Here is an 18,006-nt window from a genome sequence, read left to right as displayed (position 1 = left end):
TAAAAAAAATAAAAATAAAATAAAATAAAAAAATAAGAAACAGAAAGACAATTTTAAAAAATACTTCTAAAAGCATCAGTTTGAAGATTACACTACTACGAGAAATGTATCATGATTTCATGTTAGCAACACGATGAATCATGTTTTGGCAGAATCCATGGCCATCATAGTAAATTTTATATCCCTCCTTTTCCCAGTCTTAAAACCTGAACCTCACAAAAAAACTCAATCTAAAAACGTAAAGAAAAAAAATATGACTTTATATTTTGCTTATATCTTATTGTAGAACCATTTAATTTATTTCCATAGTTACATTAATTTTAAGACATTTACCAAAATAAATTATTATTGTAATATAAAAGTTATTAAAAAGCTGCATAGGGAAACAAAACTGCAGTAAATAGTAAATTAATGTATAAATAGTATTAGTAGCTACTGAATTTAAAACATAGGCAATTTAAGTATCCTTTACTGATAGATAGATAGATAGATAGATAGATAAAAATAAATATTTTTTTATTTAATTTAATTTAAATTAATTCTGATTAATTACTGAACATATAATAATCAATAATAAAAAAGGTACTGTAAATAAATTCGTAAAGGTCCAAATCTAGGCCTCATTTCATTTCTTCGAAAGGTTTGTTGACGTAGGCTATATTCAAAAAGTTCCTTACCTTGACTCGTTTTTCTTCACTCCAGGTAAACGGTGGTCGGGTTCGCCTCCCTGCGGAGTTTGGTTCTTCTGTGTCTGTGTTTCAGTCGGGGCCCTACGCTCAGGTTAATACAAACTTCGGTCTAAGGCTGCTATTTGGAAACGCCAGGCTGTTCGTCCAGGTGGATGAACGCAACAGAGGAGTGTTGTGCGGCCTGTGCGGGACCTACTCCGGAAGTCAGTTTGATGACTTTCTGACACCGGACGGCAACACAGTAGCGAATCCGCACGAGTTCGCCAGCAGCTGGAATACCAACGAAAGCGACTGGACGTAAGAGTTTGGAAACCTGACAAAAAATATATTGATTCCTAAAATATTAAGCTGAATGGACAAAGACAGACAAACAAACAGATATTGTGCAATGATACTGATAGATGTTGCGCGGCACCTCAGTGATTTAAAGCAGTATTACTCAACTCAGACACCAAATAAAAAACAATAAAAATAAAATAAAAGTCGTGTTGACAGTTCTGTAAGATGAACAGACTTAAAGTAATGTTGTCACTCTGTACAAATGACATGCACACTTGATCTTGGCGTGTTTATGAGTCTGCTTCGTGAACGAGTCATTCTTTTCAGTCGGATCTTTTGATACTTTTCACAAAAATGATTCGAATGGTCCGGTTCACGAAGTGACTCACTGACTCATCGGTCCAGTGTTATGGGAAATGGGAAAGTAACAGCAGCCTAACTGATTCATGGAATGTGAAATACAAAGGGGCAAAAAGTTTTGAGACACTATTAACATTAATTATTTATTGGTTTGTTTGTTTGTTTGTTTGTTTGTTTTATTTTCTGTGATGAAAATCAACATCGTAATATCAAATGTTTTTTTATACCTTTTTTCCAGTTGCACTAATGGCTCTCCAAACCCCCCTGAGTGTCATCCAGACCTGGAGAATGATGCATATACAAAGTGCAGTGAACTGTTTGAAGATGCTTTCAAAGAGTGCCACTGGTTTGTTCCACCACAGATTTATGTCAGCAGCTGTGTTTCTGATTACTGTATTTCCAAGGGTGACAAAGCTCAGCTCTGCACCTCTTTGGAGGACTATGTGTCTGCTTGTGAAATAGCTGAGGTCCTTCTGCCAGACTGGAGGAATCACACCTTGTGTTGTAAGTGATTGGTAAAAAAAAAAAAGTGTTCAATAATTAACTTCGAATAATTAATTGATTGTTTTCTTATGTTTTTTCGTATATTAGTTGAAAAAAAAACAACTATATAAACTTGTTTCTGTTTCCATACAGTTGCTGATCCACTGCCAACAGATGACCCCAAACCAAGTCCATCTTCAGCAAGTAAGCACTATTTCTTCTATCTATCTATCCTTCTTCTTTTTTCTATATTAATTTGAATTATTTTGTCATCACACAGGTTGCCCATGGAGCTGTAACTTTGAGCAGGATGAATGTGGGTGGGAACAACTTATCCAAGACAGTTTTGATTGGACCAGATGGTCAGGGTCAACGCCAACAAACTTCACTGGGCCAGCCGGTGACCACACCACAGGAAGTAGGTTTTCTGTACAAATTGGTTTATACAATCTAAAGTACACTATGGGATTCTGGTGACATTGGGGAAAACTAAAAAAAAAAAAAAATACCTGGCTTGACTGCCCTGTTCACCTCTCTGCCTCTCTGACTGTTTTATATAGGTGGCTATTACATGTATATAGAGGGGGATAGTGTGGTTCATGGCGACTCAGCCCGAATAATGACCCCCGTCTGCCACACAACTGGCAAGCAGTGTTTGAGCTTCTGGTTTCACATGTATGGCTTGGCAAATGCTATGTTACTCAACCTCTACATATTTGAGAACGGTCGTGTCTTCAAAATATGGTCTAGAACTAACAACCAGGGCAACAGTTGGTACCAAGGCCAGGTTGAAATCCAACCACAACAGTCATTCCAGGTATGTTATTCTATGTGCACAACCCAAGAAGTGTGCGTTAATGTCATTGAATTCAGAGGACAAAAGATGATGTGCTCTAGGCAGATATGTTAAATATGATGAGTGATTGTTTGTTGTTTCAGATCATCATTGAAGGCATCAGGGGCTCAAATCCTCGCTCAGATGTGTCCATAGATGATGTGTCCATAATGCATGGTGCATGTGTCCGTAAGTGTTACAGACTGATCTGTAAAAACAGTTTGAAGCTTTTCTGTGACATGACTATTTTCAGTGTTTTTATTTTAATTTTTTAGCTTTGCTACTTCAGATTCTACTTCAGAAATGTTGTTAACTGGATATATTTTGATATTTTTATATACTTTTTTAGTATATTTCAATTATATGATTAAAACAAGCTCCAATTAATTTTATCTCAAAATATTTGTCTGCAGAAGATTTGGACTCGACCACTCTTGCACCCCATCCATCTACTCCAAACTTACATGACCCCCATCCAAGTAAGACTTCCAATAATAATATTGTAAAACGTAAAAGTGATGTAAAACACTGTTTGTGACCCAATTTATTTTCGTCTGTTGTTTTATTAAGTAAGATATTCAGACAATATTCATAGGTAATTGTTCCTGTACATGTTTTTGTAGTTTGAACTGCAGAGAACATGAGTTTGATTCTTATGGAATGCATTAACTGATCACATGTTCAGTATACCTTCAATGCAATTTAACATAAAGTGTCTTGTGAATATAAATGTAAAGTTTATGGATTGTGAAAAGGGAGGGTTACATAAAAACATTAGAAAATTTAAATTAACATGGATTTGTGAGATATCAGATATCATGGTTAACTGCTTGGCATGATGATTATATGGTTGCCATGTTTTGTCAGATTGCAGAATGAACTGTGATTTTGAAAGAGACATTTGCAGTTGGACTCAACCAGTGACTGATGTTTTTGATTGGACAAGACACAAAGGCTCCACCCCCACATCAATGACTGGTCCCTCCTCTGACCACACAACAGGAAGTAGGTTAATTTAAAATATTATTTTACATATTGGTTTTTGGCATACATTTTTTGACCCGTTTTCCTAATCAAATGTCTCCTTTTCCTGGTCAAGGTGGGTTTTACATGTACATTGAGGGTGACAGTGCTGTCCATGGCGACACGGCCCGTCTCCTCAGTGCAGAATGTGCTGATCCTCAACCTCAGTGTCTTCAGTTCTGGTATCACATGTATGGCTCCAGCTGGACCATGGGACTGAGTGTCTACCTGCTGCAATATGGCAATGTGGCTAAAGAGGTGTGGAGAATGAGAGAAGACCAAGGAAACATGTGGCATCTTGCACGGGTGGACCTGAGACCAGATGTTAAGTTCCAGGTCAGTGAATCTTCTTGGAATGCTTTATATGTTAAATGAGATGCAATACACTATAACTAGAAATATCTCAGCAGTGACACTTAGGAGACTGTTATTCAGATAAAAATCTGTAATTGTTCTATCAGGTGATCTTTGAGGGGCGTAGAGGAAGCTCAGCCCGGTCAGATGTTGCCATTGATGATGTCTCACTGCACAGAGGAGCCTGTAGCGGTATGTTTCTACTCTGTAGCGGCACTTAGTAAAAACATTAAGATTAAATAAAAACCAACTCACTCAGTAGAACAACGACATCATTTTGCAAAAGGGTTCTTAACTTTATGTAAATAGTTGTAAATGTCTTTCAGATTTACCAAACCAGGCAGCTCCATCTTCAGTTCCATTGCCACCAGCTGCAATGATGCCACAACCTGCACCCATCCAAACTGCAGAAATACCAAACACCTCAGCTTGTAAGCTCACTATCCACAATTGTAGTGTGATCACATTTTGTAATGATTGATGATGCCAAAAATTAACACTCATGTTGAAATCTCTGAATCTTCCTTCATATGTAATTCAGTTATAAATGAATGAACTTTGCTTCTTTCCTCCAGCTTGTAGCATTGACTGTGATTTTGAAAAAGACATTTGTGCTTGGACTCAGCTGGCAACTGACGTTTTTGATTGGACAAGAAATGGAGGCTCCACCCCCACATCAATGACTGGTCCCTCCTCTGACCACACAACAGGAAGTAGGTCTTGATTTCTAGATCTTCAGGTCATTCTACCATTTTAACATCAAAATCATTACATGAATTCTTTTGCATCAATAAATTAATAATTGTTTTAACAACTTCTGTTCCAGGTGGGTTTTACATGTACATTGAGGGTGACAGTGCTGTCCATGGCGACACGGCCCGTCTCCTCAGTGCAGAATGTGCTGATCCTCAACCTCAGTGTCTTCAGTTCTGGTATCACATGTATGGCTCCAGCTGGACCATGGGACTGAGTGTCTACCTGCTGCAATATGGCAATGTGGCTAAAGAGGTGTGGAGAATGAGAGAAGACCAAGGAAACATGTGGCATCTTGCACGGGTGGACCTGAGACCAGATGTTAAGTTCCAGGTCAGTATATTTTAAAATGCTTTAAATTTTAAACACTAATCTATAACTTAGAATGTTTGAGCAGAGACATTTAAGAGGGAAAGGTAAATCTGTTATTGTTCTATCAGGTGATCTTTGAGGGGCGTAGAGGAAGCTCTGCCCGGTCAGATGTTGCCATTGATGACGTCTCACTGCACAGAGGAGCCTGTAGCGGTATGTTTCTACACTGCAGCAGAACTTAGTAAAAACATTCAGCTTTAAAATCAAGTCAACTTACTCAGCAAAATGACTACTATGTTTTGCTAAAAGTTTAACTTAATGTTTAAACAGTTGTAAATATCTTTCAGATTTACCAAACCAGGCAGCTCCATCTTCAGTTCCATTGCCACCAGCTGCAATGATGCCACAACCTGCACCCATCCAAACTGCAGAAATACCAAACACCTCAGCTTGTAAGCTCACTATCGAACAACACAACGAGATGACATTCTGTAATGATTGATGATGCCATAAAATAACACTCACAATTAAATCTTCCTTTGTTTTCAGAAAGACACAAGACAGCTCTTTGTCAAGTACCTGCTTATGTATTTCAAATGTAAATTAATTAAATTTACTTATTTTTTTCTAGCTTGTGGCATCAGCTGTGATTTTGAAAAAGACATTTGCACTTGGACTCAGTTGGCGACTGACGTTTTTGATTGGACAAGAAATGGAGGCTCCACCCCCACATCAATGACTGGTCCCTCCTCTGACCACACAACAGGAAGTAGGTCCTATTTTCTAGAGCTACAGCATAAAAATTAAAGCAATTTTTTAACATCACCAAATTAATAGTACTGTTGCACAAATTATATGACAATTTCTTTGTTCAATAATTTTTATTTTTCCTTTTCCAGGTGGGTTTTACATGTACATTGAGGGTGACAGTGCCGTCCATGGCGACACGGCCCGTCTCCTCAGTGCAGAATGTGCTGATCCTCAACCTCAGTGTCTTCAGTTCTGGTATCACATGTATGGCTCCAGCTGGACCATGGGACTGAGTGTCTACCTGCTGCAATATGGCAATGTGGCTAAAGAGGTGTGGAGAATGAGAGAAGACCAAGGAAACATGTGGCATCTTGCACGGGTGGACCTGAGACCAGATGTTAAGTTCCAGGTCAGTATATTTTAGAATGCTTTAAATTTTAAACACTAATCTATAACTTAGAATGCTTGAGCAGAGACATTTAAGAGGGAAAGGTAAATCTGTTAATGTTCTATCAGGTGATCTTTGAGGGGCGTAGAGGAAGCTCAGCCCGGTCAGATGTTGCCATTGATGACGTCTCACTGCACAGAGGAGCCTGTAGCGGTATGTTTCTACACTGCAGCAGAACTTAGTAAAAACATTCAGCTTTAAAATCAAGTCAACTTACTCAGCAAAATGACTACTATGTTTTGCTAAAAGTGTAACTTAATGTTTAAACAGTAGTAAATATCTTTCAGATTTACCAAACCAGGCAGCTCCATCTTCAGTTCCATTGCCACCAGCTGCAATGATGCCACAACCTGCACCCATCCAAACTGCAGAAATACCAAACACCTCAGCTTGTAAGCTCACTATCGAACAACACAACGAGATAAAATTCTGTAATGATTGATGATGCCATGAAATAACACTCACAATTAAATCTTCCTTTGTTTTCAGAAAGACACATGACAGCTCTTTGTCAAATACCTGCTTATGTATTTCAAATATAAATTAATTTAATTTACTTATTTTTTTCTAGCTTGTGGCATCAGCTGTGATTTTGAAAAAGACATTTGTGCTTGGACTCAGTTGGCGACTGACGTTTTTGATTGGACAAGAAATGGTGGCTCCACCCCCACATCAATGACTGGTCCCTCCTCTGACCACACAACAGGAAGTAGGTCCTATTTTCTAGAGCTACAGCATAAAAATTAAAGCAGTTTTTTAAGATCACCAAATTAATAGTACTGTTGCACAAATTATATGACAATTTCTTTGTTCAATAATTTTTTTTTTCCTTTTCCAGGTGGGTTTTACATGTACATTGAGGGTGACAGTGCCGTCCATGGCGACACGGCCCGTCTCCTCAGTGCAGAATGTGCTGATCCTCAACCTCAGTGTCTTCAGTTCTGGTATCACATGTATGGCTCCAGCTGGACCATGGGACTGAGCGTCTACCTGCTGCAATATGGCAATGTGGCTAAAGAGGTGTGGAGAATGAGAGAAGACCAAGGAAACATGTGGCATCTTGCACGGGTGGACCTGAGACCAGATGTTAAGTTCCAGGTCAGTGAATCTTCTTGGAATGCTTTATATGTTAAATGAGATGCAATACACTATAACTAGAAATATCTCAGCAGTGACACTTAGGAGACTGTTATTCAGATAAAAATCTGTAATTGTTCTATCAGGTGATCTTTGAGGGGCGTAGAGGAAGCTCAGCCCGGTCAGATGTTGCCATTGATGATGTCTCACTGCACAGAGGAGCCTGTAGCGGTATGTTTCTACACTGCAGCGGCACTTAGTAAAAACATTAAGATTAAATAAAAACCAACTCACTCAGTAGAACAACGACATCATTTTGCAAAAGGGTTCTTAACTTTATGTAAATAGTTGTAAATGTCTTTCAGATTTACCAAACCAGGCAGCTCCATCTTCAGTTCCATTGCCACCAGCTGCAATAATGCCACAACCTGCACCCATCCAAACTGCAGAAATACCAAACACCTCAGCTTGTAAGCTCACTATCCACAATTACAGTGTGATCATATTTTGTAATTATTGATGATGCCAAAAATGAACACTCATGTTGAAATCTCTAAAATCTTCCTTCATATGTAATTCAGTTATAAATGAATGAACTTTGCTTCTTTCCTCCAGCTTGTAGCATCGACTGTGATTTTGAAAAACACATTTGTGCTTGGACTCAGCTGGCAACTGACGTTTTTGATTGGACAAGAAATGGAGGCTCCACCCCCACATCAATGACTGGTCCCTCCTCTGACCACACAACAGGAAGTAGGTCTTGATTTCTAGATCTTCAGGTCATTCTACCATTTTAACATCAAAATCATTACATGAATTATTTTGCATCAATAAATTAATAATTGTTTTAACAACTTCTGTTCCAGGTGGGTTTTACATGTACATTGAGGGTGACAGTGCCGTCCATGGCGACACGGCCCGTCTCCTCAGTGCAGAATGTGCTGATCCTCAACCTCAGTGTCTTCAGTTCTGGTATCACATGTATGGCTCCAGCTGGACCATGGGACTGAGTGTCTACCTGCTGCAATATGGCAATGTGGCTAAAGAGGTGTGGAGAATGAGAGAAGACCAAGGAAACATGTGGCATCTTGCATGGGTGGACCTGAGACCAGATGTTAAGTTCCAGGTCAGTATATTTTAGAATGCTTTAAATTTTAAACACTAATCTATAACTTAGAATGTTTGAGCAGAGACATTTAAGAGGGAAAGGTAAATCTGTAATTGTTCTATCAGGTGATCTTTGAGGGGCGTAGAGGAAGCTCAGCCCGGTCAGATGTTGCCATTGATGATGTCTCACTGCACAGAGGAGCCTGTAGCGGTATGTTTCTACACTGCAGCGGCACTTAGTAAAAACATTAAGATTTAATTAAAAACCAACTCACTCAGTAGAACAACGACATCATTTTGCAAAAGGGTTCTTAACTTTATGTAAATAGTTGTAAATGTCTTTCAGATTTACCAAACCAGGCAGCTCCATCTTCAGTTTCATTGCCACCAGCTGCAATGATGCCACAACCTGCACCCATCCAAACTGCAGAAATACCAAACACCTCAGCTTGTAAGCTCACTATCGAACAACACAACGAGATAAAATTCTGTAATGATTGATGATGCCATAAAATAACACTCACAATTAAATCTTCCTTTGTTTTCAGAAAGACACATGACAGCTCTTTGTCAAATACCTGCTTATGTATTTCAAATGTAAATTAATTTAATTTACTTATTTTTTTCTAGCTTGTGGCATCAGCTGTGATTTTGAAAAAGACATTTGCACTTGGACTCAGTTGGCGACTGACGTTTTTGATTGGACAAGAAATGGAGGCTCCACCCCACATCAATGACTGGTCCCTCCTCTGACCACACAACAGGAAGTAGGTCCTATTTTCTAGAGCTACAGCATAAAAATTAAAGCAGTTTTTTAAGATCACCAAATTAATAGTATTGTTGCACAAATTATATGACAATTTCTTTGTTCAATAATTTTTATTTTTCCTTTTCCAGGTGGGTTTTACATGTACATTGAGGGTGACAGTGCCGTCCATGGCGACACGGCCCGTCTCCTCAGTGCAGAATGTGCTGATCCTCAACCTCAGTGTCTTCAGTTCTGGTATCACATGTATGGCTCCAGCTGGACCATGGGACTGAGTGTCTACCTGCTGCAATATGGCAATGTGGCTAAAGAGGTGTGGAGAATGAGAGAAGACCAAGGAAACATGTGGCATCTTGCACGGGTGGACCTGAGACCAGATGTTAAGTTCCAGGTCAGTATATTTTAGAATGCTTTAAATTTTAAACACTAATCTATAACTTAGAATGTTTGAGCAGAGACATTTAAGAGGGAAAGGTAAATCTGTAATTGTTCTATCAGGTGATCTTTGAGGGGCGTAGAGGAAGCTCAGCCCGGTCAGATGTTGCCATTGATGACGTCTCACTGCACAGAGGAGCCTGTAGCGGTATGTTTCTACACTGCAGCGGCACTTAGTAAAAACATTAAGATTAAATAAAAACCAACTCACTCAGTAGAACAACGACATCATTTTGCAAAAGGGTCCTTAACTTTATGTAAATAGTTGTAAATGTCTTTCAGATTTACCAAACCAGGCAGCTCCATCTTCAGTTCCATTGCCACCAGCTGCAATGATGCCACAACCTGCACCCATCCAAACTGCAGAAATACCAAACACCTCAGCTTGTAAGCTCACTATCGAACAACACAACGAGATAAAATTCTGTAATGATTGATGATGCCATAAAATAACACTCACAATTAAATCTTCCTTTGTTTTCAGAAAGACACATGACAGCTCTTTGTCAAATACCTGCTTATGTATTTCAAATGTAAATTAATTTAATTTACTTATTTTTTTCTAGCTTGTGGCATCAGCTGTGATTTTGAAAAAGACATTTGCACTTGGACTCAGTTGGCGACTGACGTTTTTGATTGGACAAGAAATGGAGGCTCCACCCCCACATCAATGACTGGTCCCTCCTCTGACCACACAACAGGAAGTAGGTCCTATTTTCTAGAGCTACAGCATAAAAATTAAAGCAGTTTTTTAAGATCACCAAATTAATAGTATTGTTGCACAAATTATATGACAATTTCTTTGTTCAATAATTTTTATTTTTCATTTTCCAGGTGGGTTTTACATGTACATTGAGGGTGACAGTGCCGTCCATGGCGACACGGCCCGTCTCCTCAGTGCAGAATGTGCTGATCCTCAACCTCAGTGTCTTCAGTTCTGGTATCACATGTATGGCTCCAGCTGGACCATGGGACTGAGTGTCTACCTGCTGCAATATGGCAATGTGGCTAAAGAGGTGTGGAGAATGAGAGAAGACCAAGGAAACATGTGGCATCTTGCACGGGTGGACCTGAGACCAGATGTTAAGTTCCAGGTCAGTATATTTTAGAATGCTTTAAATTTTAAACACTAATCTATAACTTAGAATGTTTGAGCAGAGACATTTAAGAGGGAAAGGTAAATCTGTTAATGTTCTATCAGGTGATCTTTGAGGGGCGTAGAGGAAGCTCAGCCCGGTCAGATGTTGCCATTGATGACGTCTCACTGCACAGAGGAGCCTGTAGCGGTATGTTTCTACACTGCAGCAGAACTTAGTAAAAACATTCAGCTTTAAAATCAAGTCAACTTACTCAGCAAAATGACTACTATGTTTTGCTAAAAGTGTAACTTAATGTTTAAACAGTAGTAAATATCTTTCAGATTTACCAAACCAGGCAGCTCCATCTTCAGTTCCATTGCCACCAGCTGCAATGATGCCACAACCTGCACCCATCCAAACTGCAGAAATACCAAACACCTCAGCTTGTAAGCTCACTATCGAACAACACAACGAGATGACATTCTGTAATGATTGATGATGCCATGAAATAACACTCACAATTAAATCTTCCTTTGTTTTCAGAAAGACACATGACAGCTCTTTGTCAAATACCTGCTTATGTATTTCAAATATAAATTAATTAAATTTACTTTTTTTTCTAGCTTGTGGCATCAGCTGTGATTTTGAAAAAGACATTTGCACTTGGACTCAGTTGGCGACTGACGTTTTTGATTGGACAAGAAATGGAGGCTCCACCCCCACATCAATGACTGGTCCCTCCTCTGACCACACAACAGGAAGTAGGTCCTATTTTCTAGAGCTACAGCATAAAAATTAAAGCAGTTTTTTAAGATCACCAAATTAATAGTACTGTTGCACAAATTATATGACAATTTCTTTGTTCAATAATTTTTTTTTTCCTTTTCCAGGTGGGTTTTACATGTACATTGAGGGTGACAGTGCTGTCCATGGCGACACGGCCCGTCTCCTCAGTGCAGAATGTGCTGATCCTCAACCTCAGTGTCTTCAGTTCTGGTATCACATGTATGGCTCCAGCTGGACCATGGGACTGAGTGTCTACCTGCTGCAATATGGCAATGTGGCTAAAGAGGTGTGGAGAATGAGAGAAGACCAAGGAAACATGTGGCATCTTGCACGGGTGGACCTGAGACCAGATGTTAAGTTCCAGGTCAGTGAATCTTCTTGGAATGCTTTATATGTTAAATGAGATGCAATACACTATAACTAGAAATATCTCAGCAGTGACACTTAGGAGACTGTTATTCAGATAAAAATCTGTAATTGTTCTATCAGGTGATCTTTGAGGGGCGTAGAGGAAGCTCAGCCCGGTCAGATGTTGCCATTGATGATGTCTCACTGCACAGAGGAGCCTGTAGCGGTATGTTTCTACACTGCAGCGGCACTTAGTAAAACATTAAGATTAAATAAAAACCAACTCACTCAGTAGAACAACGACATCATTTTGCAAAAGGGTTCTTAACTTTATTTAAATAGTTGTAAATGTCTTTCAGATTTACCAAACCAGGCAGCTCCATCTTCAGTTCCATTGCCACCAGCTGCAATAATGCCACAACCTGCACCCATCCAAACTGCAGAAATACCAAACACCTCAGCTTGTAAGCTCACTATCCACAATTGTAGTGTGATCACATTTTGTAATGATTGATGATGCCAAAAATTAACACTCATGTTGAAATCTCTGAATCTTCCTTCATATGTAATTCAGTTATAAATGAATGAACTTTGCTTCTTTCCTCCAGCTTGTAGCATCGACTGTGATTTTGAAAAAGACATTTGTGCTTGGACTCAGCTGGCAACTGACGTTTTTGATTGGACAAGAAATGGAGGCTCCACCCCCACATCAATGACTGGTCCCTCCTCTGACCACACAACAGGAAGTAGGTCTTGATTTCTAGATCTTCAGGTCATTCTACCATTTTAACATCAAAATCATTACATGAATTCTTTTGCATCAATAAATTAATAATTGTTTTAACAACTTCTGTTCCAGGTGGGTTTTACATGTACATTGAGGGTGACAGTGCTGTCCATGGCGACACGGCCCGTCTCCTCAGTGCAGAATGTGCTGATCCTCAACCTCAGTGTCTTCAGTTCTGGTATCACATGTATGGCTCCAGCTGGACCATGGGACTGAGTGTCTACCTGCTGCAATATGGCAATGTGGCTAAAGAGGTGTGGAGAATGAGAGAAGACCAAGGAAACATGTGGCATCTTGCACGGGTGGACCTGAGACCAGATGTTAAGTTCCAGGTCAGTGAATCTTCTTGGAATACTTTGTGTTAAATTAAATAAACTACAGTATGACAAGAAATATTTGGACAGGGACAATAAGGAGACATAGAAAATCTGTTATTGTTCTATCAGGTGATCTTTGAGGGGCGTAGAGGAAGCTCAGCCCGGTCAGATGTTGCCATTGATGACGTCTCACTGCACAGAGGAGCCTGTAGCGGTATGTTCCACGTGTGTCTGGAGGCCCTTAGTATAAAAAGCCTAATGTGTTCAGAATTTTCAATCGATTTAATACACATTATCTAAATCCAATAACTAAGCATTCCAGCGAAACCTCTTTCTGTCTCTGCAGAGATCACTCTCTTGGAGACGCATGGAAATTATGACAGCATAAGCGAAAATATCATGGATGAGGAGGTGGCTAAGAAAGAAAGCTGGAAAGCAACATATGACAAAATCACAGCAAGAAGAAGGTAGAGAGCCTTATATATATATATATGTATATGTGTGTGTGTGTGTGTGTGTGTGTGTGTGTGTGTGTGTATATATATATATATATATATATATATATATATATATATATATATATATATATATGTATGTGTGTGTGTGTGTGAGAGAGAGAGTGAGTGTGTGTAAATTATTTACCATATACAATTAATTCAATATGATTATGAACTGATTAAAAGCCATGTATATATGTGAGAGAGTCATTATTAAATACTTTTTGTGGTGCATTTTATATAGTTATACATTTAAGACATTTACTGTATTGCATGTTTTGTTTTGATATCTGTCCTCCTTTCTGCTCATATATAATATGAGGAAAATTATGCATCTGTTTAAGAACTACTCGTGTTAGCTGTTTTTTGTTTGTTTGTTTGTTGACATCAGTTAATTTGCCTATAATCTTTGGTATGCAGGCGGTCACTACTGTTTAGGGAACGTTCTCGGGCTTGAGCTGGAACACTACGAGGCAAACCATTAGCTGAAAGCACCTGTCATCTGTCAATATGAACCCACTCAACATCAAAGCTCAAGAGCTACTCAGACCAGTTTTAGCAAGGTCATTTGAGGTGTTGTTTTTCTAGGAAATATCTTTTACATCGTTATTTCATATTATGATTTACAAAAAAGATGCGTTTTCCCCTAAAATCACTGTGATTTTTTTTTTCTTCCTCAAGTTTACGTCTCCTAGCAGAGTAACCACTTTACATTGATCATGAGAATGTTACACAAATATTTAAACATCCATATAACGCCTGAATACTTATTTTAATTTTCAACAATTAATCTGTTTTATCATTTATAAAACTAGCTAAATTCTTGTTGCTGAATGTTTTATGTGCATGCATGTTATCTGTAAGTCTGTGTTTTTGTCTTTCATTTAATAAACATTAATTTCATTGAGTAAATCTTCTGAAGGTCCTTTTATTTTTTAACTTTGTGATTTTGTATGATTCTGCAAATTATTTTGATGTTACAAAATAGTTTTCCAGCATTCCTGTCATACTTTCAGAATTTAAGTGTAATGCTAAGTGACTTTTATATCCAGCAAAACCGGTTTAGCAAGATGCAGATGCAAAACAGTATGTAGCCTCAAGAAATCTCAGCAGCTCTATTTAAACATTTAGTGAAGTGAGTTGAGTTGGACACATTTACCTGAACAGGATGAAGGTTTTAGTTGTCCGTTTCTGGCTTCTTTTACTGCTTCTGCACCAAAGAAAGGAGAATCTGGCGTCAGGTAAGTCAGACACTCTCCAGGTCAGCTGCATGTATACACATGTTCTGTGAGAAACTACAGGTAACAATAAATTCATATAAGATAGCCACAAGGGAAAACCTCCCTTTGTGTACGGCAAGGCACTAAATTCAGACACCTGGAACAAAAATTCAAAACTGTACATTTAAGTGCATCTATTTGAATCTATTTGTGTCTAGATTTTTATCTAAAGTAGCAGTATTTCATGTGATTTATGATACCAGAATTTTTCATAGCTGTGAAATTTCTCGATTTCTTGATTCAAATTAATCAAGCTAGTTTACATTTTTAAGGCATGTACAACAGTAGAAAACAGTACAAAAGTGTAATAAATGTAAAACAACGATCTTTACTGTATAAATAAAAAATAGATTAGTGAAGTGACATTGAAAGTGAAGTGACATTCAGCCAAGTATGGTGACCCATACTCAGAATTTGTGCTCTGCATTTAACCCATCCGAAATGCACACACACAGAGCAGTGAACACACACACACACACACACACTGTGAGCACACACCTGGAGCAGTGGGCAGCCATTTGTGCTGCGGCGCCCGGGGAGCAGTTGGGGGTTCAATGCCTTGCTCAAGGGCACCTAAGTCATGGTATTGAAGGTGGAGAGAGAACTGTACATGCACTCCCCCCACCCACAATTCCTGCCGGCCCGAGACTAGAACTCACAACCCTTCGATTGGGAGTCTAACCCTCTAACCATTAGGCCACGACTTCCCCATTAGGTTAGTCTTTATTAAGCAGGACTTGCATACACCAAATGGTCTAATTTTATTTCATATCATTATTCACCATCATTTTATTCCTAAAAACAAAATGTATTTATTTTTGTCTATCTTAATGTACTGTGATTAATCCACACACATTTATTTACAAATGTATTTATTTGTTTAACATGGAGGTCACAATTACACTGGATGAAACGTATGCATTTGCTTAAGTGTTTTTGCACATCCGAATATAAAATGCACAAGTATTTTATATGTGTGTGTGTATACATAATTTAAAGAGTATTTAAATATTACTGTAAAGTACTACAAACAATCCTATTTGAATTTTTCCTTTTTTAAATTTCTTTGATTTCTTACATAGCACTAAAATGTGTAGCAATGAACAAAACCTAAGGAAAAAATAGGAAAGGATGTTGATCATTCTAAGAGCTGAATTCAGCTCTGCATTCATCTTGGGTGTTTTATCTTTCAGCCCTGTGTTCAGTGCCCACAGTGCTCTGCTGTCTTGGCAGGGATGACAACTGCAGACGAGAGTGCTATTGTGATGAGTTCTGCATCATACTCGGAGACTGCTGTTCTGACTACAATCAGATATGCAATCGTAAGAATAAATACTCTCAACACATAAATATAATAAATAATAATTTGTCAAAAGTTGATTTTGCATTCAAATTTGAGATGGGGTACTCTAGGTAAACAATTAAAAAAAAAAAAGTTTAAAAACAGCCTGGGGCCAAAGCTCTTCAATGTCATAGGTCAGCTGGGTTCTTCAAATTTTGCCCTGGAAGGCAAATGCATTGCAGAGTTTAACTCCAACCTTGACATTTAGCATGCTCAGGTGTGTTTGGTTAGGGTTAGAACTAAACTCTGCAGGATAGTGGGCCAGAATTGAGGATCCCTTTCATAGAAACTCCCCAGTACTGTTTTTTTTTAACCACTAGAGGGCAGTACGTGATAAAAAAGTGACAAAATGTACAAAGGTACTAGTGTATGATTTATTTTGTGGTAGTTTTTTTTTTTGTGCCTTACAAAGAAATTTTACCAAATTTATAATGATATGATAGATATACAAACCAAATACTGCTTGAATCAGTTTAGACTTTTTCAGTGATGAAACAAACTCCATCAGATTCAGTGACTAATGGATTTTTTCCCCCACACCCGTCCATATTTCTAGCTTCTCCACCAAACTCAACATCTATACCATCAATACTTTCACAAACAGAAACAAAAGCCCCATTGCTTCAGCCACATCCAACATTCCAACAGCTTTCAGTGTCAATCTCACCCCAGTCATCATCCTCACCCACCATTAAACCATCACCATCATCCTCATCTTCTACACCATCAACAAAATCCTCTTCATCTTTACCAGTGTCGGCAGTAGCGATATTATCACCCACACCATTGTCATCCTCAATGCCACCATCTTCTGCAATAACCTCAATACAAACTTCATCAACCTCGCCATCTTTAACTATAACACCATCGACTTCATCATCACCAACCACAACGATCTCATCAACAAACTTATCATCAACCCCAGCAGCACAGCCCTCACTATCAGCAGCATCATCATCGTCCTCATCATCTTATTCTTCAATAAAATCATCTACATCATCTTCATCAGTGCAACTATTTTCATCAACATTGCCCCAACCAGCACAGCCCTCAATGTCAACAACCTCTGCATCATCTACCTCATCCTTACCATCATTAAAAGACTTACAGCTTACATCACCATCAACACCATCTTTATCATTGTCAACACCCTCAGTAATATCAACTCCACCATCCTCTTCATCTTTACCATCCACAGCAGCATCTTCATCAGTCCCACTATCCCCATTTGCATCATCATTGTCATCTTCAACAATGACACTTTCAGCAAAACCAATACTAATGTCATCACTCACTCCATCTTCATTACCAAATTCACCATCCCCAACATCCCCGTCTTCATCAATAACCTCACCACCATTATTACCACCAACAGCAGCACCATCATCCTCTTTTTCTCCACCAATCTCGTTGACTTCAATGACTAGATCACCATCATTACCAACCATGCCATTATTTCCATCATCCTTACTGTCATCACCACCGTCATCATCCCCAAACTCTCCATCATTCTCAGAATCATCTTCACCCCCATCGTCATCAATCTTGCCATCCTCCCCAAACTTTCCATCATTTAGACCATCAAAACCATTTATGGATTATAAGAAAGTGACCACAGGCCTGCATATGTATGTGCGCTCCAAGGCTAATATGCAAGCAACACTGAAGGCTGTGCAGGATGTAAGTCATTCCTAAAATTACTTTCAATAGTGCACAAATGTGCTTTACTGTGAATGTGGTTCTGTGTATGAGTAGTATGTTTAGAGAAATTAACAGAAATTCGATTTTTTATATATATATAATAATACAAAACTATTTAATCTGGCCTTAAATTTTTGTGAAAAAGAGCAGTGGACTGTAAAATTTAAGAGAAACTACAGCAAATAAAAGACTTCGAGC

The 18,006-nt window shown here is 38.6% G+C and overlaps 2 protein-coding genes across 2 annotated transcripts in view; both read left to right on the top strand.

Annotated features, from left to right (window-relative positions):
- Positions 1–14,391, top strand: part of LOC113046492 (MAM and LDL-receptor class A domain-containing protein 1-like) — a 29,070-nt gene extending 14,679 nt beyond the window's left edge. The window contains 45 exon segments of the mRNA XM_026207334.1: positions 703–986; positions 1,567–1,832; positions 1,965–2,015; positions 2,092–2,229; positions 2,372–2,628; positions 2,751–2,835; positions 3,060–3,125; positions 3,514–3,651; positions 3,746–4,005; positions 4,131–4,215; positions 4,350–4,454; positions 4,599–4,736; positions 4,850–5,109; positions 5,217–5,301; positions 5,436–5,540; positions 5,720–5,857; positions 5,988–6,247; positions 6,355–6,439; positions 6,574–6,678; positions 6,858–6,995; positions 7,125–7,384; positions 7,510–7,594; positions 7,729–7,833; positions 7,979–8,116; positions 8,230–8,489; positions 8,597–8,681; positions 8,817–8,921; positions 9,101–9,190; positions 9,193–9,237; positions 9,368–9,627; positions 9,735–9,819; positions 9,954–10,058; positions 10,238–10,375; positions 10,506–10,765; positions 10,873–10,957; positions 11,092–11,196; positions 11,374–11,511; positions 11,641–11,900; positions 12,026–12,110; positions 12,244–12,348; positions 12,493–12,630; positions 12,744–13,003; positions 13,118–13,202; positions 13,335–13,455; positions 13,906–14,391. Coding sequence (XP_026063119.1) covers positions 703–986; positions 1,567–1,832; positions 1,965–2,015; positions 2,092–2,229; positions 2,372–2,628; positions 2,751–2,835; positions 3,060–3,125; positions 3,514–3,651; positions 3,746–4,005; positions 4,131–4,215; positions 4,350–4,454; positions 4,599–4,736; positions 4,850–5,109; positions 5,217–5,301; positions 5,436–5,540; positions 5,720–5,857; positions 5,988–6,247; positions 6,355–6,439; positions 6,574–6,678; positions 6,858–6,995; positions 7,125–7,384; positions 7,510–7,594; positions 7,729–7,833; positions 7,979–8,116; positions 8,230–8,489; positions 8,597–8,681; positions 8,817–8,921; positions 9,101–9,190; positions 9,193–9,237; positions 9,368–9,627; positions 9,735–9,819; positions 9,954–10,058; positions 10,238–10,375; positions 10,506–10,765; positions 10,873–10,957; positions 11,092–11,196; positions 11,374–11,511; positions 11,641–11,900; positions 12,026–12,110; positions 12,244–12,348; positions 12,493–12,630; positions 12,744–13,003; positions 13,118–13,202; positions 13,335–13,455; positions 13,906–13,942 — 6,489 coding nt within the window. The 3' untranslated portion in view covers positions 13,943–14,391.
- Positions 14,392–14,653: 262 nt separating this feature from the next.
- Positions 14,654–17,684, top strand: LOC113046491 (putative protein TPRXL). The gene is made up of 4 exons (XM_026207333.1): positions 14,654–14,726; positions 15,959–16,087; positions 16,664–17,373; positions 17,535–17,684. Exons 1-4 carry the CDS (start codon positions 14,654–14,656, stop codon positions 17,682–17,684), a joined length of 1,062 nt encoding a protein of 353 aa, XP_026063118.1.
- The last annotated feature ends 322 nt before the right edge of the window (positions 17,685–18,006 follow it).

The sequence above is a fragment of the Carassius auratus genome, chromosome 27 (genome assembly GCF_003368295.1).
Source record: "Carassius auratus strain Wakin chromosome 27, ASM336829v1, whole genome shotgun sequence".
In the NCBI taxonomy this organism is placed as follows: Eukaryota; Metazoa; Chordata; class Actinopteri; order Cypriniformes; family Cyprinidae; genus Carassius; species Carassius auratus.
Note: the sequence above shows the minus strand (reverse complement) of the source record. Positions and strands in the feature narration are given on the sequence as shown.

Bases quoted from the DNA above. Each gene is read 5' to 3' on its own strand.
- LOC113046491 (XM_026207333.1), top strand. From the start codon at position 14,654: ATGAAGGTTTTAGTTGTCCGTTTCTGGCTTCTTTTACTGCTTCTGCAC. The intron at 14,727-15,958 runs GTAAGTCAGACA...TTTATCTTTCAG, and splicing joins AAAGGAGAATCTGGCGTCAG to CCCTGTGTTCAGTGCCCACA. The intron at 16,088-16,663 runs GTAAGAATAAAT...CCATATTTCTAG, and splicing joins CTACAATCAGATATGCAATC to CTTCTCCACCAAACTCAACA.